The sequence below is a fragment of the Coptis chinensis genome, chromosome 7, assembly GCF_015680905.1.
Source record: "Coptis chinensis isolate HL-2020 chromosome 7, ASM1568090v1, whole genome shotgun sequence".
NCBI classification, from domain to species: domain Eukaryota; kingdom Viridiplantae; phylum Streptophyta; class Magnoliopsida; order Ranunculales; family Ranunculaceae; genus Coptis; species Coptis chinensis.
Window position 1 is genome coordinate 57696405 of NC_141462.1, and position 23719 is coordinate 57720123.

Genomic DNA, 23719 nt, shown 5'->3' on the forward strand with positions numbered 1-23719 from the left:
GTACCTTTGTTATTTTAACAAGAGCCATGGCATGGACAATGTCTTGGTCTTCACGCTGCAAAGCCTTTGACAAATCATTGTTAATTCCTAGTATCGCTTTCATCAAATGCAAATTGAAGATAAATTCAAAAGACTGCACTAAATCTAATAATTCGTAAGCTTCACCTCTTTGTTCCGAGCTTGAACCATTTTCCGCTACATTATCAAGCACATCAACTACTGAACCATAAGTGGTTATCATGCCAAGAAGTGTATAATAATGTGAGCCCCATCGAGTGTCACCAGATCGTTTAAGACTAGTCTCTTTCCCACCCATCATGTCTCATCGCCTGTAAACGTACCTTTGTTATTTTAACAAGAGCCATGACATTGACAATGTCTTGGTCTTCACGCTGCAAAGCCTTTGACAAATCATTGCTAATTCCTAGTATCGCTTTCATCAAATGCAAATTGAAGATAAATTCAAAAGACTGCACTGAATCTAATAATTCGTAAGCTTCACCTCTTTGTTCCGAGCTTGAACCATTTTCCGTTACATTATCAAACACATCAACTACTGAACCATAAGTGGTTATCATGCCAAGAAGTGTATAATAGTGTGAGCCCCATCGAGTGTCACCAGATCGTTTAAGACTAGTCTCTTGATTCAACCCTTTGCCACTTGAAATTTCTCCACTTTGTAACGCTGCAACAACTTTAGCCTTCATTGCATCGCGCAACATATCCCGTCGCTTACATGATGCTCCAACAGTATTTACCACATTAGAGAGAATACTAAAAAGGTTAGCGATTGACTCATGGTTCTTTGCAACTGCTACAAGGGATAACTGATGCTGATGGGCAAAACAATGAACATAAAATGCAGACTCATTCTCCTTCATTACAAGTGCTTTTAGGCCATTCAAATCACCTTGCATATTGCTGACCCCATCATACCCTTGTCCACGCAGTCTAGATATGCTCAACCCATGCTTGGAGAACAACTCATCGATTGCCTTTTCAAGTGTTAATGCACTAGTTTCCTTAACATGCACAACTCCAAAAAATCTCTCAATCACGCAACCTTTCTTATCGACATAATGCAAAACAACTGCCATTTGCTCCTTAATTGATATATCACGTGCTTCATCAACTAAAATAGCAAACAATGAATTTCCATAATCTTTTAGAATAGCATTTGTAGTTTCCACAAAGAAAATCTAATTCACAATATCTTTTTTGGATATCGGTGATGTCAATTTCCGATTTTTAGAAGCATTATTAAGAACTTTCTTAATGACTTCATTATGATCTTTCAGAAACCATATAAGTTCAAGAAAATTACCTTTATTGATCGACTCATCCGATTCATCATGACCACGGAAAGCTAAACCTTGTCTTAAAACCTAATGCAATCCGCTTATTGCGGTTAGGTGTATTCGATAATCCCTTCAACTTGGTCGATTGTCCGCGTGAAGAAATGTCTCGATATGTCGCTCTTGATTTAACAAAGCTTGTGCCTCTATATAAGCAATATTATGAGCACTATTTGGTCCTCCAATGTGCTCTTTTAATTTGGTTTTTCTTTCCCAATTAGTAAACCCCCTGTGAGAAAAAACATCCCCACCTCCTTGTGCCCCCTTATTAGGTTTAAAGAGATAACAATATAGACAAAATGCGGCATTCTCATGTATACTATATTCCAACTAACTAAACTCCTTATACCACTCTTTCTGAAAGCGTCAGATTCTCTTGCCTCTTGTTCTTGGAGGAAAAGCATGATTAGACTAGCAAGGACCCCTAAGCAAATATGCTCTTCTCACTAAGTCTTGATCATTAGGATGATAATCTGAAATCTTTTTTCTCAGTGCAGGGTCTCCCTGAAGACTAGACAAGTCAAGTTCTTCATGATTTTCACGTTGAACCCGCTTTGACGTAGGTTGTTCAACACCACCATCCTCAATTTCTTGGTGACTTCGCTTTGAGGAGGATCCTACTTCAACACTGGCAACAGTATTTGTTTTATTAGGTGGTTGAGTAGGTTGAGTGGGCAACGACTTTCCTTTGATCAAATATTTTAACATATCTGTTTAAATAATTAAAATAAACCATTAATCAACTGAATTGAAATTGCACAAATTAAAATAAACTACCAATGTTATTATGATATTCACAAAATAAAATTAAATAAAAATATGTGGTTTAATAAATTCACAAAAAGAATACAAAAAAATTAAAAAACATGGTTTAGGAATCAACTTAATATGAAAAGATAAAAAAGAAGATAGAAAATTTAATAATATTAGGCTTACCTATAAAACTTAAGAAATTATGGATAGCTAATTAGAATAATAGAGAAAAAAGTGAAACTGTGAAAAAGTGGAGTACTTGTGGATTTTGCTTAAATTTTTGATAATGAGTCAAACTGGTTTGTTTCGCTGTTTGTTTAAATCGTTTGGTTTCGGTTTTTGTTTGTTTTCGGTTTGTGTGTCTGCTTTTTATTATCTCTTTTGTCGGTTATGGGTTATGGGTTTTAAGTTAGACTTCGAAGCCAACACTGTTAAGTGTTAACCTAATTACTTTAATACTTTATAACTTTAGTACTTTACTTTATACAGACACAGTTACACTGTTCACTTAGTACTTTACTTTACACAGACACACAGTTACATTGTTCACTGTTGAGTTTTTTTTTTTATATGGTTTTTTGGTTTTTGTGAATGTGAATAGTAAAAAAAAATTTGTTTGCGAAAGTTGAGGGTGAGCCAGGGCGTACCCTGGCCCCCCCTGGCTCCACCACTGACCCTAGCATCCGACCAAAATTATCAAGGATGCGCTTCATTAAGGAAGCTGAGCTCCTTAGAAGTGCTGAAGTGCTCCTTAGAACTTTTACCGACACGTAGGGGGAGATGAGTGAGGAAACAAAAACTACCTTCAATTCCATAAATGACTCTACTGAGGAAAGAAACAACAACCATCAGATTTAACTTGCGACTTTAATTATGGTCATTACTATTCTACTCGTTTTTCATTGGGGATTGTATGTAAAAAAAATAACAGAATGAGTAGTGAGAGAAGAAGATGAAGGTAGAGATGTGACAGAAGAAGAAGTGAGGAGAGGACAAAGGGTAGACAAGTCTTTTTGTCTACAAGGTTCACAATATAAAAAGGTGAAGCACCAATAATGGTAGGGTATTATCACCAACACAAGTGTTTAGGTGACGTCTAGCAAAACCGGCTTCTGGTGAGTTGGAGTAAACGTTTTTGCAACTTTCAATTGGCTGTTGTGGCATCAATTTTTCATTTGAGTATTAAATCACCATGGCCAAGTCCTAATTTGGATCATTGATGTGGGAAATCACATTAGTACAAAGCAATTCTTTTCCTTAGGTTTTCTCTGAGATTACTGTGATGAGAATTGTTCTTTCTTGAAACAAGCTCAAGTTGTCTTTTCAATCTAATAGCAAGGTAGAAAAATTCATCAACGCAAACTTTCCAGACCATTGGGTGGCTTTTTATTAGCCCAGTCACAAAAAATCTCCAATTTTTTCAGAAAAACATAAAAAGTTTTCGGAATTTCTAAAAAAATAAACAGTAAAAATAGTAAAAGTCTCTTAATTCTAGATATTTACCGATTTTTGCTATTTTTTATAATGATGATAGTTTTCTATACATTTATTTTAATATTTTATTTTATTTTCTAAATTACAAAATTTGTAGGATATTGTCAAGAATAACCAGACTTTACATATATATATATATTTGTAAAATTTGAGCTTGATATATGTTCAAAATAAACGTGACATGCACAATCACATACTGCATACTATTTTATGTTTTAATTATTTATGGTTTTGCCCATTTTTTATGATTTTTTTAACAAATTTGTTTTTTTAACAAATTTGTACGAATTAGCGATTTCATTCTTGCCAAATTCCGAATTTGTGACTATGGCACTATGCTTATTAGCAAAGGAGTATAACTTCAACTGCAAAAATTTCATTAGACCTGGTTTAGGAAAACTTTAGAGTTCCAAATAAAACATACAGTTAAGATCCTTCCCCTAGTCCTTCAACTTTTAGACAGTACACCTATCCCAAACAGTCAAATTATATTTGCCTCAAACTAGTCAAGATAGATAGGAAGCCATTAATAATTAATAGATACAGGGAATAAGAAAACTAATTACAGAACAGTAGCAATTAAATGTGCTATCTTCACTTACAATTTACAAGCCACCTCTTCCTTTGAAATTTTCAGTTAATAAGCTTCCCATCTATCCGACTTACTTTGAACAGGTCCATGAATTCAGCTAACATTATTTCATAGGTGCTAAAAGTGTGTAAATCAGAAGCAAAGAAACAACAACAATGGCTCCAGCAAGAGTGAACCTTGGACTAGTCCATAGCATGAGGTTTGATCTTTCTGCCCTCTTGATGGGATCGACCTCCTCAGATAAAGGGTAGTTGGAACGCCTTGGGTTCCAGCTCACATACTTATTAGGGTTGAATTGTGAGAAGAGTGACTTCTTCCCCTGCTTTTTGAAGCTTGACCAAGCCTTGTCCCAGTCTGTTGAAAACTTATCATCTGCAACCACAGAAGAATCATACTTGGAGTGAAACAACCACATTATAAGTTCATTTAATAGTTTGTTACGATACCTCATTCCTAGAAAATCAGAACCACTTGAATCTGACATACATTCTTCTGACTGCAATTCAAAAGAGACTTGCTGATGGGGAGCAAGGTTAAGAAAGATAAGAAAAGGATATGGAAATCCTTGATAGAAAAATATAACAAATAAGATTGAAGAGTTTTAGACAAATAAGAAATTAAGACTGAAGAAGATGATGAAGTTTTTGTAGAGGAGAGAAAGAAAAATAGGTTTTGAGATAACTGATAATTAGTTTGATTGAATAATTGAATTGTTGAATCAAACTACAATGACCTCCTTATATAGATAAACCATACTTGATAACCAAAAAACCTAGACTTCTAAATCTAATTGAACTCAGTAAAGGAAGCTACTAAATTGCTTACTAATTCTACTAATGTAAATCCCCTAAAAGTGGACCTTCTCACCCTACATCAGTTGCAGATAACTATGATGTGATGGACTCACATATCGAAAGGATTACGTACCACCTTAACAAAGCACACCTTTCTCTCTAGGAATTCAAAAAAAATTCGAAGACTGTTGGACTCATATGACCAAAAAGAAGTTTCTATGATGTATGCAACTTACAGTGATGAGTGATGGAACCAGGAGGTGGACAGGGTGACCACCTCCCAAACATCTGAAAAAACTCTGAATACTACATAAGAAATCAGCTAACGAAAAAAATCATAAAAATCAGTACCCCCAGCAATTTTTTTTCTAAAATTAAACTACTGCCCCTCAACATTTTTGAAAATTTTATTTACTGCCACGTGCCCGTGTAAGTGTTAGTGTATAGTTTACCTAGTACTCATAATTAAGCTACGAAGTACTGAGAAACTTGAATGCAATGGAACAACAGACTATCTAGCAAAAGAAAGTGTATGCAGGTGTTTACAGTGTGTTTAGCAGCACCTCTAGACTGGCCACTCTGAAACATTGTTGTATTAATGCTAGTTGGGCGTTGCATCGTGACTCACTGAAACACCTGTGTTGCACTGAACTTTCAGTACAATGATTAAACTCAATGCAACAAGTGGCGATGCAACATACATGGTTGACACACGGAAATATGGAAGTCTTCTATTTGGTCAACAAAAGGAAGTATTAAATAGTGGATATTTGCCATTTCTAATTTCTTAACAGTGAAAAAGTGGTTCTGGCAACATATATGGAAGTTCTGATCATTTATGTGGCCGGACAATTTCACCACAGTCAAAGATTTCAACATCTTTACTAAAAGTTTTCATCGTCCTAATCAAGGCAAGGCAAGAGACACCAATCAAGCTTGGGAAAGATAACTAATGAAGTTACCGAATTTTTATTTTCTAATATACATTTCGCGACTTGCAAAGTTCTCAAATCTCCAAAAACATTGACGTGGGTATCACAGGATACGTTTCTATGATTTATACATACATTAGTACTTGAAAATGATGAAAGGGCCGGGAAGATAAATCATAAGTTATGGTACCTTTTTCACTGTTGTCGTTAGAGTTCCTTGTTGAACAGCAAGGTTGTTTGATTGACCAAGGAGAAGTTGTAGGTGTTTGTCTAGTAGTACTGCTGCACCACGAATTCCTTGTTGCTGTTACTGTTACTGTTGTGGATGTTAATCTTCCAAACTGAAGATCCATAAATTCTTTACTTAAACTACCTAATCAAATGAAAAGGGAAGAGAGGAAAATTAATTTTGTTTCTATTTGGAGTAGAAGCAGATGTTGTCAGAACTCAAAAAAAAAACACAAGACTCAAATTCATCCACGTTGGCTGCATGTATGGATGTGTAGTTTCAATACTGGGTCCACGTAACCTACTTTGAGGAACGAGACAAGATCGCTCAAAGCCTCAAATCCCATACATAAAAACATATCAGCGATTGAAAAACTCAACAGGCAAGTGAATGAGATTGCATGATACTTTTGGCGTATATTATATGCACCAAACCTTCTAGAGTGAAATACCAATTTTGGAGTAAAATGTTCCATTTAACAAGAGCCTACTTTGTTGTTATAGGTCAACATGGATTATGCACCCATTGTGGATGCAGCGTGCATAATATGTACAAGCGTTTTCTGGCACGTCTTGAGTTTGACATGCGTAAAAATAGTTTTGACAGTGTTTCGGGCTTTTAATTAAAAGAAGATCAAGTGTTTTAACCTCAAAGCGGAAAGAAACAGAGACTTCTAAATCTATTGAAAAACAAGGCATCTTTCCAGCATCAGAAATCCGTCCAAAGGCATTGGTATTGCCATATATTTACTCCCAAACTAGAGTGTTCAAAGATACTGTTAGGCTAATGACAATAAATTTACTTCAAAACCTAGAGTTACTTCAATTTAGTTGCATTTCATTTCACCAAAATCATATTAGGACTGCACCAAAATATCAGACACGAAGTTTTTACTGGTAAGTAAATCGGCTATGCCGATAGCAGCAACCATTCCTGCTATTCCGATAATCTTTGGTCGAACCATCCACTGCCCATATGTTAATAGTATCGAAATAACAATCAGTCAGGTATGAAAAATGAACTTAAATGCTAGTATATTTTCTTAAAGGAACGAGCACTCCAACCCTTACCAGTCCCTGCGAATTCCAAAGTACTTACGATAAATGACTGAAAACACTTAACTGGCAACTAATTTGGACAAATTTACATAATTAGGTTGACTGAGTAAAGACTACAACCAACACATTCTAGATGATATCATATTACAACACCCAGTAATGGGGTAGCAAATGACAGTTTCCGTTAACGAGGTACCTTAAAAAGATGGATGGTTGTCTTGTATGTTTATTCGAACAGGCACAATATTTGACTGGCAGTTCGGTTAAAGAATAACAAGGAAGTTTCATCATAGATTCTCTGCCAATTATTCTCCTTCATGAAGATGGATTTCAGTAGACAGGTATAAAACCCAGGAAGGGTTCTGAAAAGCTCTCCAACAAATAACTGCATTGGTAACAAATACAAAGTTCAATCTCAATACTATAAACAATAAAAAGTAAACCATATAAAGCAGTTTAATTACATTCTAACATGCAAAAACAACAGATAACTAATTTAACATTGAGGGTCAAGAAATCTGGTTGATGAAGACGGCTATACACAACTGAAAGACCTAAGTGAGATCACAGGTAGTCATAATGGTTGTACTCGCGAGGGGTGTTGGGATCACCCTCTTAATCATCGAGGTACAATTATATCTCCAAGCAAGGGTTCCACTCCAAATAAGGTACTGTATGATCTACAGATCGAACAAGTGTATCTGTGAATACAACACCTACATTGACATATCCAACACATGCTGAGTTTTGTGCTTCACTTCAACAACTTCGTCAAACGATGCTCCACCTTTCTGGACAGAATTTTGCATTCACTTCCATATCTACTTGTGCTCAAACGGGTACACCATCTGCATTTACCGCCTCATCCAACACATCCAGCACTCTAGGATCATTATGCAATCACATGACGGGTATGTCTTCTATGTTTTTCACCTCCAACATCTCTTCTGGTCGTTATAGGAAACGGCTAGCAGATGGGAACTAATCCTCCATATTCGGAAATGGAGTTTTTCAGGCTTCTCAATTCCTAATCTTAACCTCAGGCTTACATGTTCCCACACATTAATCTCTTGTCACTTAGTAGCTTTAGGATGAATTCTAATGGCTCCGAGAGGATTACAAGTTACAAATACTATAAATATTACAAACATATAGGATACAGGACCTTTTAGGTTTGTTATAGCCTCTTTCTTGGAAAAATGAGAAAGGGAACTAATTTAGGCCCAAATTTGAAGAAATTACAACTGAAGCTTTGGAAGATTGTAAAACCAAGTTAATGGCTAGAGTTTACTAGATCACAACATCGACCACCAGCGTGTTCCAGTGCTCTGCTCTTGTTCACATCAGTTTTGAAGTATGTGGCTCATTAAGTTGTGACTGTTGCTTCAGCAAAACAAAGCATAAAGAAAAATCTTAACTGATATTAAACAAATGAACTCATTTACTTCTGATCCATAAGTATGAATTTAACATACAAAGTCTTGTGATACACATATGAACTGCACAGCGTGTATCCAAAACAGAATAATGAGCAATTGAGCACAAAAGATTTCATGTCAAGACGTGGGAACTGTGATTCCATGTTCAGATGATCAAAAATACTTTTGCACAACACAAACACCTTGGTAAAAGTTAAATTTTATTATATCAAAGAACCTAGGTCGATATAACGTACAAGAACAGAGTAACACTAAGTACCAAAAACAACCCCAAAAGAAAACACAACCACCCCTACTGAAGACTCTATACATATCCTCCCATCTAGCTACAAGTTGATGGCTAGTACGGCTTTCTGAATCTCCACAGCTGTGCCTCAAAAATGTGTCTCTTGCGTAAATATCCCACATGATTGCAAAAGGTAACATGTTCAATATCCTGTCCTCAGGATGAAAATGTCCCTGTATTCCACTTAGTAAGGAGATGCACCACCCGATCAAGGCAAAACCAAACCAAGCCAGACTCCCAATAAAAACAAAACAAAACCAGCAAGGAAAAGGACACCACAAAAGTACATGATTGACCCACTCCTCGACCATCAAACATAAAGGACAATGGTCCAACGTTTGAACCCAAAAAAATTCTCTAAAGCTATAGACCAAACATAAAAAAGCAATTCTGGTATAGACTTGGAACCCCAAATTCTTGAATCTGGAAAATGCGGAATGGAAACAACACAATTGGTGAGGGATACCAAGAACACAGAGCGGAGAACGAAGAGCGGAGTAGAATGACCTAGTAAAGAAGACCCCGTTCTTGTCAGGATTCCAAACCATCGACATCAAAGTCCTGTTGGTTAAGATTTACCCCTTCACGCCTGGCCATGATAACCAAATCAATTAAGGCCATATGAAAACCGAGGTTCCAAGAAATATCACCATTCCATCTAACCATGCAAACGCTAATCGTGTAACCTATATGCTCAGACATGTTGAATCAGGTACCAAATACCTCCTTTAAAGGTCTATCTCCCAGCCGTCTTCCCAAAACGGGATATTATTACCAAAACCAAGTTTATACCTAATACCTCTATTGAACATGGGTAATACCTTCATGATGCCCCTAAAAACACCGTAACCATTCAATAACTGAAAGTTAAATTACAAACAGACCAAAAAAAAAATACTAAAAATAATAAATAAAAAAATACATGGACGCACATTACAGGAATTCCAATCCTATTGCAATAACTGAGGAACTTGCCGAGAAAGTTTGCTAAAAGCTTAGCCTAATATTAAATGAGGCATTAAGAAGAGAAACTCAACCACACGTATATATTTTAATATCTCGACAAGAAAGTTCAAAAAGAAAAAAATAAAATAAAAAGGTCAACAAATTTAACTTTTTAATGCTTGGCATAAATTTGCTCATGGGCACAAATTTGTTTATTGGAAGATCTTTGGCGACAGCCTTCTTCATGATCCAGGTTTGCTAAATTACTTTCATCACCATTATCGCATATCCAACCTATTCAAAAGTTCATTGTTTATCAAGGTCATTTTTATCTCCAAGTGTATCATCTTATGATACCAAAGTCCATAAGTTGGACCATTGATTCCTTGATTCTCTGTGTTCTTTCTATTTTTTTTTTCTAAGTAAGCAAATATTGTACTGATGAGAGTAAAAACAGAAGAGAGGAGAAGGTACATGTATATCCTATAGTCCACTGTAACAGTAGCACTACTAGGATTTTTATTCAAATCTAAAGTAAACTTGTTGTGGAACCTCCCATATGGTAATCCATGGTGGTTTTACATCAAAAACTAGTTGTTCATTTGTTTGTAAGTCTGCTGCATATTTGGCCACTTTGTCTGCGGAGAAGTTGCATTCCCTCCATGTAGGTGTTATCTTGCAGTACTCTAGCTTTTCCTTACATTTATCCCATCTTTGCTTCATCCCCCATGGAAGTTGTGAGCTCCCAAAAGCAAGGACTGCAGCCGCCGAATCCGATTCAACCCATAACATCTTCCAATTCCTTTGAACCGCATATTCTGCACCTTCAAGTATAGCCAAGCATTCAGCTATATAATTTGTGGTAAGGTCTATGTGTCTACATACCACAACAACAAAGTAACACATATTATCCCTAAACACAACTCCATAGCCGGAAGGGCCTGGGTTTCCTTGCGAAGCTCCACATTCATTTTAATAATATCCCCATCCGGGGGATACCATTTACAGTCCTTGAATATTGGCACCTTTCCAAGCTTATCCGGTAACCCCCATTTCTTAAGAATCTGAGAATCATGAGCTCCTCTATTCATGTAACCAGTAGTCATCCAAAAAGAGTTCTGAATATGACTTCTCATCTGACATTTGCATTGGGTTAGAGTGATCTTCTTGTCCTCAAAAAGCCATTTATTTCTCTGTTTCCAGTTAATCACCATACCAACTAATATTGATGCATCCCACAGTTGCTTGATAAGAGGACTATGTCCTCTATGTCCTCTATTCACTTTAAGAGCATCTGGCATGTTGTTGAAAGATGTATTAAAGCCAAACTGACTTGCCATCCATTCCCACAAGGGTTTAGAGTCCTTGCATTCCCACAATATATGTTGTAATGTCTCGGATACCTCACAACCCCTATAACACCTTGAAGCAATTCTAAACCCTCTCTTTTGCAGCCCTTCATCAATAGCGGCACAATTTCTCACCAGTTTCCAACCAGTACCCGCTATCTTTGGATGAATCCATTTGCACCACACTTTCTTGCTCCACCATGTAGTTGCATTTTTCCTTCTAATGGTCTCAAAAGCAGACTTGACGGAGAAAATCCCCTTCATATCTGGCTTCCAAATACCATAGTCCTCCCCTGCAATGGTAGGTAGTTGATTCATATTGTACCCTGCATATAACATTAATTGCCTCAAATTAATGGGGATTGCCCATTCACCGTTAATGATAATTTGACTAACTTAGGATCTACACCCCTTTAAATGTTGTGGCAATAGCTGGAGCTTTTGTTTGATTGATTGCTCTCCAATTCACACATCTCTCCATAAATCAACCCTGTCCCCCATACCAAGAAGCCACCGAGAATTACTAGTCACTTCAAGTAACACCCATTTAACAACAAACCAGATTGTGGATTTAGTATAATAATCAATGAGCTCTGCATCTCTAGTAAAAAACTTTAGCTTCATGAATTTAGCATAGTCATCCTCTTTGTAAAGTATATGCCATGCCAGCTTCATTAAAAGAGCCATATTTAGTTCTTTAAGTCTTCTAATTCCGAGACCTCCTTCTTCTTGTGGCTTACAAACTTTTTCCCATGACACTGTAACAAGCTTCTTTGTGGCAAGGTTGCCAGTCCACAAGAAATTTCTCATAATGCATTCTGCCTCTTTAATTATGCTACTTGGCCATTTGTAAACGCCCATATTGTAAACTGGATGCTTTCGAGAAACGAAATTGATGAGAACTTTTCTTCCTTGAAAAGAAAGTAACTTCCCCCTCCAACCTGTAATTCTCTTCTTAATCCTATCAAGTAATGGAGTCAAGACTGCTCTAGTTACCCTGCTCTTAATCAAAGGCACCCCCAGATACTTTTCAGGAAAAACACCCACTTGAATGCCTACGATTTGCTGTAAGTTCTGCCTTTTATCCATACTCATGCCTCTGACAAACATTCTGCTCTTGTTCTTGTTCACTGACTGTCCAGAAGATGTTTGGTATCTCTCCAATAAGTTTGCAATATTTCTCACACTCCTTGCATCCCCTTTGTTAAAAATGATCACATCATCAGCATAGAGAAGATGAGTGGGATTGGCCATGCCTTTGACAACAATTAAAGGTTTAGTTAACCTTGTTACCCTCAAAGTATTAAGCCCTCTGCTGAGAGTATCTTCAGCCAGGACAAAAAGGAGTGGTGATAAAGGACCACCCTGCCTCGAGCCTCTCTCCGGTGTAATATAGCCTATAGGGCCTCCATTGAGCAAACTAGAGAGTCTAGTTGAGCTTAGGAGTGCATGAACAAGCTTGGTCCAGTGATCTGAGAACCCAAACCTCTTCAACACCTCAAATAAGAAATTCCAGCTCATGGTATCATAAGCCTGGGTAATATCGACTTTGATCGCGATGCTGCCTCCATATCTCTGTGTTCTTTCTATGTTAAGCTTTCAACTCACTAGATATGGTGCACTAAATGATGCACTTGCATAAAGTGCATATTCCGAACTTCCTACCAAATTGAAAATCAATTCGATCTACTCTAATTTTTCCAAAGGCCAAATTTATAGCTTAGAAAGCTTACAGTTTAAGAAGCCAGATTTTGATCAAAGAATACAAGGCGCCTACCCTCGGGCGCCATGTTTAGTGACAACACACTTCTACTTCTTATTGAAAGGTGATCCGGTGCTTCTATGGTGTGAATTGTGATGTTCCTTTTGCTATTTTATTTTATGGCTAATAAAGTGTGACTATGGGCCGGGTTCAATTAAATTTTAGGCGTTGACTTAGGAGTTTCTACTTTGGTGGTGTCTTGAATAGCAAGACAACCAAGTCTATACTCTATAAGAGCAATCAAGTCTATAAAAGCGTCTTTTGTAATCAGTGGCGGAGCCAGGGGGGCCCAAGGTACGCCTTGGCTCACCCTCGAATTTCCAAAAAAACAAAAAATATACTTCACACAAAACAAAACCACAAAACCTGTACGAAAAAAAAAAAAAAAGAAACCCAAAAACCCCTCACGTTCTCTCTAGTCTCTACTATCAAAAACAAATTGCTTTGACAGAGAAAGTTTGCACCTAGCCCCAAGATCTGTCAGAAGTTCTGTGTAGCTTTGTGTGCAACAAAAATGTCGATCTATATTTTTAGACAGTTCTTCAAGACATATAGAAGATTGCACAACAGTCAAGCTGTGCAAAGCAAAGAATCCATGAATTTTGACTTATTCAGATACTTCGTCAGTGCCAAATTTGTGCCTCAGCAAGCAAATTCGATTGTAGCTTTTCTGTGTATAGCAAAATACTGATAAGTAGTTCCTCTCTTTTCAGTTCATACTTCTTTTCGGTGTTTTAATTTCGAAGTTGGATTAGTTTATTTTCTATTCATAAAAAACATGTAAACTCACCGTAGCTCCTTTCCAAAGTTTTGATTTTTCTTGCGAATATGACCAACCATTTAAAAGTACATTAGTTCACAAATATCTTCTGTACGTATTGAGTCCATCCCAAAGTAGTAGCAATAGTCTCACCTTGGTGTAAAGCAAAAACATTCAAAACAAAAGATGTGGGAATGTAATGTTTTATACACAAGTTTTATTAGAGAATACAATCTGACTTCCCTTTCTCATCAAATCATAGAGATGTATGTCCATCAAAACTGTTACAACATATCTTTTGTAAGAATTGAAATCGATATCTCTTTGGTGACATATAATTGGAGCAAAAACGGAACCAGATTAAACTAAAACAATAGCGTCTTAACATACACCAAAATAATTGTATGCAATGCAATCTCTTAATTTTGTACTAGACAAGGCCTCAAATGTTTCCCTTTTTATTGATCGTCTCGGTGGCTCACCCTCACTCAAATTCCTGGCTCCGCCACTGTTTGTAATGGAGAACACAATTTACTAAATTTTATGTTGACGAATAGATTAAAGTAGTTTCTTTAAAGATCTAGGGTTCTTGTTATTTAGTATATGTGTAAATCGATTAAATCTACATCACAATGTGTGCGGAGTTGCGGACTTCAAAGTGGTATTAACCTGCATTTAATATGTTATAAGATTTCTATTCGACTGAATGTACAAGGCCGTATGCTCTGGCTGAGGGGATCTGGCCTCTTAATCGAGAAAGGAAACTAAATTAACCTATACTTGGTGTTTGAAAATATTCTCAAAAAACTTGGCAACGCCAATAGTTGTAACTAGCAGAAAGTACACCCCTGATATTTGATCGTTTGTGGATAACAGTTTAACTAACAAGTATAAAACTAATTATAGTAACAAGATGCATCCGTGTTTAACTGAATAACTGCAAAGTAGTTGGAAATATACCCTATGCAAAGAAACAAGGGGTCAAATAAGAGAATAGAAAATGTATGCATGTTTTTCCTTACCTTTGATAACTCTGAAATATAGTAATAGCCACCATGACCCAATTCAATCTTCATCATCCTCTTCAGAGCTTCCCACATCGCTACTATACTGGGAAAGGCAAGGAGAACAGAATCCTTAGTACAAATATCTCGAGCAATCTTCTGTTTATCTTCTTGAAGTTGGGCAACGGCTTCAAAGAGTTGGGTTTGCAAAGTGAAGAGGGAGATAATATCTTTGGACGAATCAAAAGTGGGTGGGCTTAATGTATTTGTCACTGAAGCATTTTGGGATTTCACTCCCTCTTACTCTATCATTCTATATAATAAGCTCGAAGATCAACCTGTAAGTTGAAACACATTCCAATTATCAATTTGATATCAAGATCAAAGTAGTCCAATATTGTTTAAATTTTACTAACGGAAATGAAAGGAAATAAAAAAAAGTGGTCCACTATGGAATGGAATGGAAAGAGTTTCAAATATGTGTCTGTTTGGTAAATTGTGGAAAGGAAAGTAAAACTGAGTAAAAAAATAATCATGTTTGTTATGCAAAAGCTGTGGAAAGGAAAAGAAAACTGGAAACATGAATAATTCATTCATATTACTTGTCATTTTTCTCCAAAACTCATTGCTCTTGGAGAAAAATAAAATAAAAAAACAAATGGCATGACCTTTTTCATTTTGCGGATATATACATGACACTTGTAAATTAAAATGAATTTAACATATAAAACCCAAAAAAAAAAAAAAAACAAAAAACTACTCTGTTTTAAGAGTATAAACACTTGTATGACACATGCAAACTCATATATAATATTGTCTAACAATACTAATAGAGAACTCCCTCAAACACATAAACTATTGTTGCATTCACTAAAGCAATAATAAAAAACTTCAGTAATCTTGAAAACATCCAAAACAATTAATGGATCTGAAATACAACAAAAGACTTTAACACTCCATAAAAATAAAAATAACACATTAAAGCATATCCAAAGTGTGTCTAAAACACCCACAAAAGACTTGAGAGCCCATCCACTCAATTATTACCAAGCTTCTTCAATAACCGACTAGCACGTTTGTTGGTACTCATCTTGAGAAAAAACATTTTCAGGTTTTCAGCACCATCTTGTGAAAACAACTTTATAGCTGCAATCTTTTGTTCCTCATCCAACACGTCAATTTCATCAATGGCTAAACAAAATTGGTCCCAAGTGAGGGCTAGAGCATTGTTCTTACTAGCCTCAACTGCAATCCTCTCACGCTCAATTTCAGTCCTTTCACGCTCAATTTCACTCCTCACACGCAAAGAATCTGCCACATTCTGCATAACAAGCCTCATGCCTTCCATAACATCATTGCCTCCACCTTCCATGCTCTTGCGCTTCTTCTGAGGCAATTTGTTTGAACGGGCAGACTAACTTGATGATTGGGAAGTAGTAGTGTGGGAGCCTCCACCCTCGTTACTAGTTGGTGGGAAGCTATCTATATGGATACGCATGCCTTCCCTAAGCAAAGTATCTAAATACTAAACCTGCGATGACATGTCCATCTCACTTGCCATTGTAGCATCCTCATCCGCCGTAAGACCAGTTTTCTGTATGTTACCACAAGCAATATTGTCTCCGAGCATTTCAACCCACTCCAGCAACCTAGGTATTTTCTTTCCTTTATAGGTCTTCCTTTTTGGGTTTTCCTGCGACATAAAAAAATATTTGTTGGATTTCAATAAAAAAATATTGAACCAATCGGTTCAATATATATAATCAAGAATCAAATCATAATTAACCACACTCTACTGAAACAATCCTAAATTTCTCTATATAAGTTGGATTGACACAAATCCAAATGGGTCAGAAACTACACTCCAACCTCTACAACATTTGTTCACACCTGAAAAACTGATTCCAACTCAGAAATTCACTTAGCCTAACAACAAATAAAAAGTCGTCAGGAAACATCTTGGTTGACCTATCTGCACTAAAAATGTCATAACTTTATTTGTATAATTTGGATTAGTACAAGGTAAATTGGGTATGAAACTACACTAAATTATCTACAACTACCTTTCAGTCCATGAAAGCAGGTTCCCCACAGAAAATGCACAGAACGCACCAAACACAGAACTTTGTCAGAAAAATCCTGGTTGACCTATCTGCACTAAAACTGTAGTAACTTTATTTGTATAACTTGGATTGGTACAAGGTAAATTGGGTATGAAACTACACTAAATTTTCTACAACTAACGTTCAGGCCATGAAAGTAGGTTCCCAACAGAAAATGCACAGAACGCCACCAAACACAGAACTTCGTCAGAAAAATCCAGGCTGACCATTATGTACAAAAACAGTCATAACTTATTGTGCAGATATCGAAACAAGATGAATCCAACTGTATTGGAAAGTAGACTCGCAGATCTAAAAATCTTATTCAAGCCCCGAGACCAAATTCTCAAACACGATTTTTCAAGAATCTTCTGAACCGACACCAGAAACTAAACCAACAAAGACTGCTTACACACTATATTATTTGTCACAAAATTAAAAGAACATAAAATCTTAGCTCGGGCACTAACAACACAAGCTGGATTGCACAGGCATAAACAAGAGCTTGTGTTCTAATGCTTCCTCAACCTTTGTATCATTGCATTTGCATCTCACACACTAAAATATAAACCTATAATAACTAAACACTCACTACACTGCAATAACTAACATATTATATTATCAAAGAATAACCTCTAATAACTATGTTATCAAATAATCAAATAATTAAAATACTCACTATACTACAATAACTAACAAAGCTTGTTCGTACAAATATTCTTACCTTAATTGCATCTTTCCATACTGAAGCATCACTTTCTATCATCATACAGAAATAGTCATGCATTGTCCCACTTTGACAAAGGTAATAAAGAGATTACGATGGGAGTTCAAAACCCTTTAAATCATTTGATCAGTCGTCTTTAGCATAGGCTGTCTTTAACTAGTTAACACTAATTAAACTGACCTCAAGTACTTGCCTTTTGATCGACATAATATTCTTAGAACAATGTTTCTGAAGTAAGTGGAGCATGCATGTGGATTGAAACATACATATATAAAAGAGCTAGAGATGCAGATCGAGAAGAAGCCCATCTTTGTTTAAATGATCATAATTTTTCCTTTTTGATATATATTTATTTATTTATTTTATTTTTAGTGAAAACGACAACTGAAGCTTATAAGCTATTCTTCATGCACCCAATCTGGTCTTGACGCAACAAAATAATAAGGCGTTGGGAATGTCTTAACTCTTAAATTATTTTATGTTGTGCTGAAATCACAGTATTCACAAGGGAGAAAGTAAGACTGTACCCAGCCCTATGAAATAAATATTCTTTCCAATTCGGATCGAAATATATATGGAGTTGTTTTTGCAATTTTACAGAATTGCTTAACTACTGGATCTAACAATTGATAAAAGAAATAGCCATGCATTGTCCCACTTTGTCAAATCATACTGTTCAGTAACAAGCTTTAAACAAGAACATTCAGGTTGTAGTATGTATAAAGATCGACATATTAGCAAAAAAAAAAAAAGACATTTCAAATATCTAAAATGAGAGGGGAAGAAGATAGTACCTAAGGTAGAGTTTGAGAGCTGAAGATTGAAGAGTGGAGATAGTTGTCAAAGATGAAGAAGGGGTGTGGTGGCTGTTAGAATGGTTTGATCTTTTTTTTTTTTTTTTTGGATCCTTTCCTTTCCGTGAAATTTTTTGGGTTATGGCACGGACACAAAACCCTTTCCATTTCTGTGGTTTTGTTTCCACGCGGAAAACACTTTTCCTTTCCACAGGGCAACCAAACACGTGAAAAACTATGGAAAAGGTGGACCACCACCTCTTTTCCTTTCCTTTCCATAGTCTTTCCGTCAAAACAAACACACACTCAATAGCCACTTACTTCAAGCATGTAAAATTGCAGTCCTTAATATGGAATTATATTTGCAACAAAATTTGTAGTTCATAATTCATAAACAACTATGTGTAGTGGGCAAATATAGTGCTAGATATTTTATCTGATATTTCAAAACTCAAGATATCGACATAAGGGTCAATATCTCGATATATTTCGTGGTTATTTCAAACATTTGCAGGTATTGAGCGGGAAAAGAGGAAGGAAGACAATGAACACGTGTCAGCAGTAGATTGGGTCAAAGCTAATTGAAGATACTATATAAAGACTGGATGAGTAGAAAAAAGATTCATTCGATCATTCCCACAAAAATTATTATAAAACAAGAGAGAAACAGAGAAACAAAGCAATTGTAAACTTCCATAATTGATAAATAAAAAGTTTTGTTTCACTTCAATTCAACCTTATTCAAACTACATTTCTATCACTCATCTTCAATTGCAAACAATAATTCGTGTGATCTGAGATCAATCATCCAAAGATTGTTCTTAGACATCACATTGGCGCCGTCTGTGAAAGCATCGAGATGATGCACATTCCACCCAAATTCAAGATTCCTAAATATACTCAATATGATGGGACGTCAGATCCGATGGATCATCTATTTGGATATCGACACCAATTTTCTATCTACCAGGGGACATAATTTATCTAGATTCAGTATTATGCAAATCCTTCTCTTCAAGTCTGAAAAGGAAGGCTTTGAAGTGGTTCTGCTCTCTACAAGAGGGATAAATATCATGCTTCAGGGAGATCCAAGAAAAGTTTTTGACCAATTATGGTCATCAGCGAGTTAAACCAAAGCAAGTGTCGGTCTTGTTTCAACTGAAGCAAGGAAAGAAGGAATCTCTTAAAACTTTTTTGTCGTGTTTCAAGGCAGAGGCGTAGCTGGTAGAACATCTAGATGAATCGGAAATGACAGCAGTGATGGCATTTCAAACGGGGCTTATTCCAGGTTCCGATATGCACAAGTATATGCTTCGAAAGGATATTAAAACTCTGAGAGAGTTGTATGATAAAACTGAGAAAGATGTGCAAGTTGAAGAGGGTATTTTAGCAGCATTGGTTCAACCAGTGTTGTAGGTATCGGAATCAAGTAAATCCACCAAGGAGGAGAACTATAGCAAATCCGATAAAAGAAAATCGACGGAGTCTTATCCGAAATCAGACAATCAACCTTCACAGAAACAGAGGTTTGAAAGGTCATTGAAAGAGGAATTAGATCCAAGTAATTACATTTCCATTAATACTACAGTGGAAGACATTTTAAGAAGGGTGGGGAAAGAACCTTATTTCCAACATCCGACATATAAGCTTCAGGAAATAGCAGATAAACCATTCTGCAATTTCCACAAGGTCAAGAATCACGAAACAAATAAGTGTCTACAACTACTCAGAGAAGTGGACAGATTAATGAGAGATGAGAAGCTTAGGGACTTCAGAGCTGATGCTAGACCGAAAGTGGCAACTATGGTGAATGATAAGCCCTTAGGGGTAATCAACATGATATATAAGGGGGTTATCCCACAGAAAAAGATCATAAAAGAAGATATCCACAGTAAAAGAGATACTAGAAGTGAACGTAGAGCCGATACCGGTGAACCCTACACTAGTATCAGCAAGCATACCAGGAGCTATTATGTTTGTACCTGATGATCTATCAAAGGTAATGCTACCTCATGATAATGCTTTGTTGATTACATTGAGGATGATGTGCAAAAGGTGCTGGTTGATTGTGGAAGTTCAATGAATATTCTTTTTTGGAAAGCATATATGGGTATCAGATTTGATGAGTCGCTTCTGAAAGAACCACAGTTTAATCTGTATGGTTTTAATGGAAGCTCTACTCGGCCAGCTAGGGAAATTAAATTACCAGTAAGAGCAGGTCCACAGACAATTATGAGTAAGTTTATAGTCATCAAGCACCATTCAGATCATAATGCTATCTTGGGAAGAAAGTGGATACATGCTATGAGAGGAGTTCCGAGTACTTTTTACCAGGTTATCAGATTTTCGACTGTCTATGGGCCACATGAGATAAAAGGTGATCAGTCAGAATCTGAGAAATGTAATTTTGTTACTGTCAAGGGTATGATGAAAGACAAAAAAGTAAACACTGGGGGCGACTCGGAGAGCACCAGATAGCAATTAACATAATCTTCATCGCCAAAATCCGATACCAGTAAACAACAAGAGGATTTGAGATTCACCTCGGAGATGAAAACAGAGTTGGAAATGATTCCAAGCAAAACGATGGAAAAAGTACAGAAAGTAAATATCGGTCAGGACAATGAAAGTTACTTTACTTTTATTGGTACAGAGATGAGTTCAAAAATCAGGCAAGATTTGATAGAATTCCACTACACCATAACAGGCTATTTGCAACGGCAAAAAAGCGTTGCTAATAATTTTCGCAACGCTTTTTAAGTGTTGCAAATATGGCGTGGGTAAAGTGTTAGAAATTTTTGCAACGGTTAATAAGCGTTGCAAATATAAATTTTCAACGTTTTTTAAGCGTTGCAATAATGATTTGCAACACTTTTTATAACTATTTTGTACACAAATTTAAAATATTTGCAACGGTTTTTTTTATTTTACAAACGCTTTTTAAGCGTTGGTAATTTGTAACGGTTTTTAACCGTTGCAAAATTGTTAGTTAATTTTAAAAAATTAATTTAAAAATCAACTTTTAAAAAAATAATAATTTCTCATATTTTGTAGCGACTAGCTAAACCTACAAAAAGATGCCCCCTCTTGCACCATATACATAAATCATAAATTCTTATTTAAGCTAAATTTATCCTGTACACAATACATTTTCATACTATTTTACAAAGAAACCATAATATATATGGGAAAAAAAACTGATAAAGTACAAAACTAATCCAACCATATACATTCACAACTTTGAGCAATTTTCTAAACCTCACAAACTTATTGTTGAACTATCACCATAAAAAAAGTTTTCATACTATATGATCCTAAACAAGAGATAACAGCTTGCGTTGTGGAAAACCCTACGCCCATTTACTTCCACAAATGCTCCAAAAGAGATCCTAGCATTAAGATAAAATAGTCGACCAAGAAAAGATCATGAAGCAGACAATAAGGGGATCAAAACCAATTCAAACGCTAAATACTGATAATCTAAGGTATAGTGGATTGAGCTTAACAGTAAAGAAGGACTAGGGATTATTCTCACCTCTGCATCAAAACCCAAATGGAGATTCATGAAAGATTCACATTATCAAGCACGAACTTATTTCTCAGCAGCAAACGACATTGTTTGCCTGAATGCATGAAAATGCACTTTCACACCCCTACAAACAAACAAGTAAAGTTTTAGCTTAACAACAACACCAATAAGCAAACAATAACATTTCATTAATTACCTTGACGCCAATGTAGTGAAATCCATTTCCCACTAAATCTTTAGCAAAATTGAACCACTCTTGATATGAAACTTGAAGTCAATTCTCATCCACGGATTTTCTCTCTAAGAATCAATGCCTCATATCTTAATGCCAAACAACTCTGCCAAAGTCAACGAAATTAATACAAATCTATTCAAGAAACCAGTAACGCCAAAGAAAGAAATATAATTATTACTATTATTACTGCTACTACTAATACTATTATTACTACTACTACTAATACTATTACTACTACTACTACTACTACTACTACATTTGTAGAACTTTTGGCACTGGTTTCCATGAATGGAATTCTAATTTCATCAGCAAAAGCCTAAACACGTATAAGAATAGATGTCAGAAGAGTAGTTAAAGCTTATGGATGACTTCTTTAGACTATTAATATTCTAAACTGTAGTCAGTTTATCTGTTCAAGGTTGTTATTATACCATATGCTAACAAACGGCTCAATTTTACTGAAATAAGGAAGTCTAGTTTACCTGAATCAAGTAAGCTTCAATAACGCGTGAAGAAATGAGAGAACGGTTGTATCCCCTTGCATCAATAATTTCCAAATTGTTAATCTTGATGCCTGTTAGAAGATTTGCCAATAAGGAATACTTTGTTAGCGCCCCAAAAAAAAGTTCAAAATCAACACAAACAATGGAAAACCAATCTGAACTTAATTTTTATAATCATGTTGTACATGTGTTGCAACAAGCACACAACAAGAACACTAACAAACAGGTATATAGTTTTGAGAAAGAAACCGGAACTACTCCAAGGTTACCTTTGTGGCGATAATCCCATGAGCATGAGGGTGCTACCGATCAAGAGGGAGTTGATGCCGAACACGAGGGGTGCTGAGATTTCTAGTGATGCCGAACATGAGAGGGCTCAAGAACATGAGGGGCTCTTTGAAAACATGAGGGGACTGCTTTCTAATTTTAGCGATGTGGTTGAGGATCGGGAGGATCTTGAGCACGAGCATGAGGGCAGTGTTGATGCTGTCCATGAGGGCTTTGTGGTACATGAGGGCACTGATGTCCATGAGGATGCGGAGCGCAACCAGGCAGAGAAAGCTCCGGAGAAAGCTACGGAGAAGGCAGCGGTGAATTCCACTGCAAAGAAATCTCACCCAAAGTGTCGCGACAACTACTGTCACAGCCAGGGGGGGAGTATAACACTGCAGAGAAACACTCTTCAGAGGGAGTCCCACTTTCTCAAGCATGGAGTCAAGAAAATCCTATGATACATGATTATATACTTTCTCATCAAATCAGCGTCGCATACGATACCTGGAATGTGGAATACCTTTTTCTGATGATCATCTTTCCTTAGAACAATGTGAATCTATCTAATTTACCAGTTCAAAGACTAAAGTCAATCTATCCAACTTGGTCCTCGCAATAATACCGCTTAAATGGGTTTCTTTAAGTGAAGAAAGTCACGAATGACCAAAATTTCTAACAAGGAGAACCTGTCAGATGAGGCAACATTAGTGTTGGCTTGGTTAAATAGCATGTAGTACCCAAGGCATAGGTGGGGCACTTGATCTGTTGCAATAAGTGCCCATGTGCACTTGATCTTGTAGGTTG

General features: G+C 36.3%; 3 protein-coding genes and 1 long non-coding RNA gene across 4 annotated transcripts; all 4 read right to left on the reverse strand.

Moving 5' to 3' along the window:
• Positions 1 to 296: 296 nt before the first annotated feature.
• On the reverse strand, positions 297 to 1097 carry LOC147488119 (uncharacterized). The gene has a single exon (XM_086574271.1). The coding sequence runs from the start codon at positions 1095 to 1097 to the stop codon at positions 297 to 299; it is 801 nt and encodes a 266-aa protein (XP_086430397.1).
• Positions 1098 to 4116: 3019 nt separating this feature from the next.
• LOC147488120 (2,3-bisphosphoglycerate-independent phosphoglycerate mutase) lies at positions 4117 to 6589 on the reverse strand. Its single transcript, XM_086572217.1, has 2 exons — positions 6111 to 6589; positions 4117 to 4566 (listed from the first exon to the last, which is right to left on the reverse strand). Exons 1-2 carry the CDS (start codon positions 6271 to 6273, stop codon positions 4298 to 4300), a joined length of 432 nt encoding a protein of 143 aa, XP_086428343.1. The 5' UTR covers positions 6274 to 6589; the 3' UTR covers positions 4117 to 4297.
• A 2874-nt stretch (positions 6590 to 9463) lies between these two features.
• Positions 9464 to 11544, reverse strand: LOC147488121 (uncharacterized). Its single transcript, XM_086574272.1, has 4 exons — positions 10799 to 11544; positions 10430 to 10754; positions 9732 to 9792; positions 9464 to 9618 (listed from the first exon to the last, which is right to left on the reverse strand). The coding sequence occupies exons 1-4, from the start codon at positions 11542 to 11544 to the stop codon at positions 9464 to 9466; spliced, it is 1287 nt and encodes a 428-aa protein (XP_086430398.1).
• Positions 11545 to 21472: 9928 nt separating this feature from the next.
• LOC147488122 (uncharacterized) lies at positions 21473 to 22716 on the reverse strand. The gene is made up of 4 exons (XR_015202193.1): positions 22622 to 22716; positions 22101 to 22242; positions 21911 to 22028; positions 21473 to 21764 (listed from the first exon to the last, which is right to left on the reverse strand). It is a non-coding gene; the product is annotated as an uncharacterized LOC147488122 (long non-coding RNA).
• Between the last annotated feature and the right edge of the window lie 1003 nt (positions 22717 to 23719).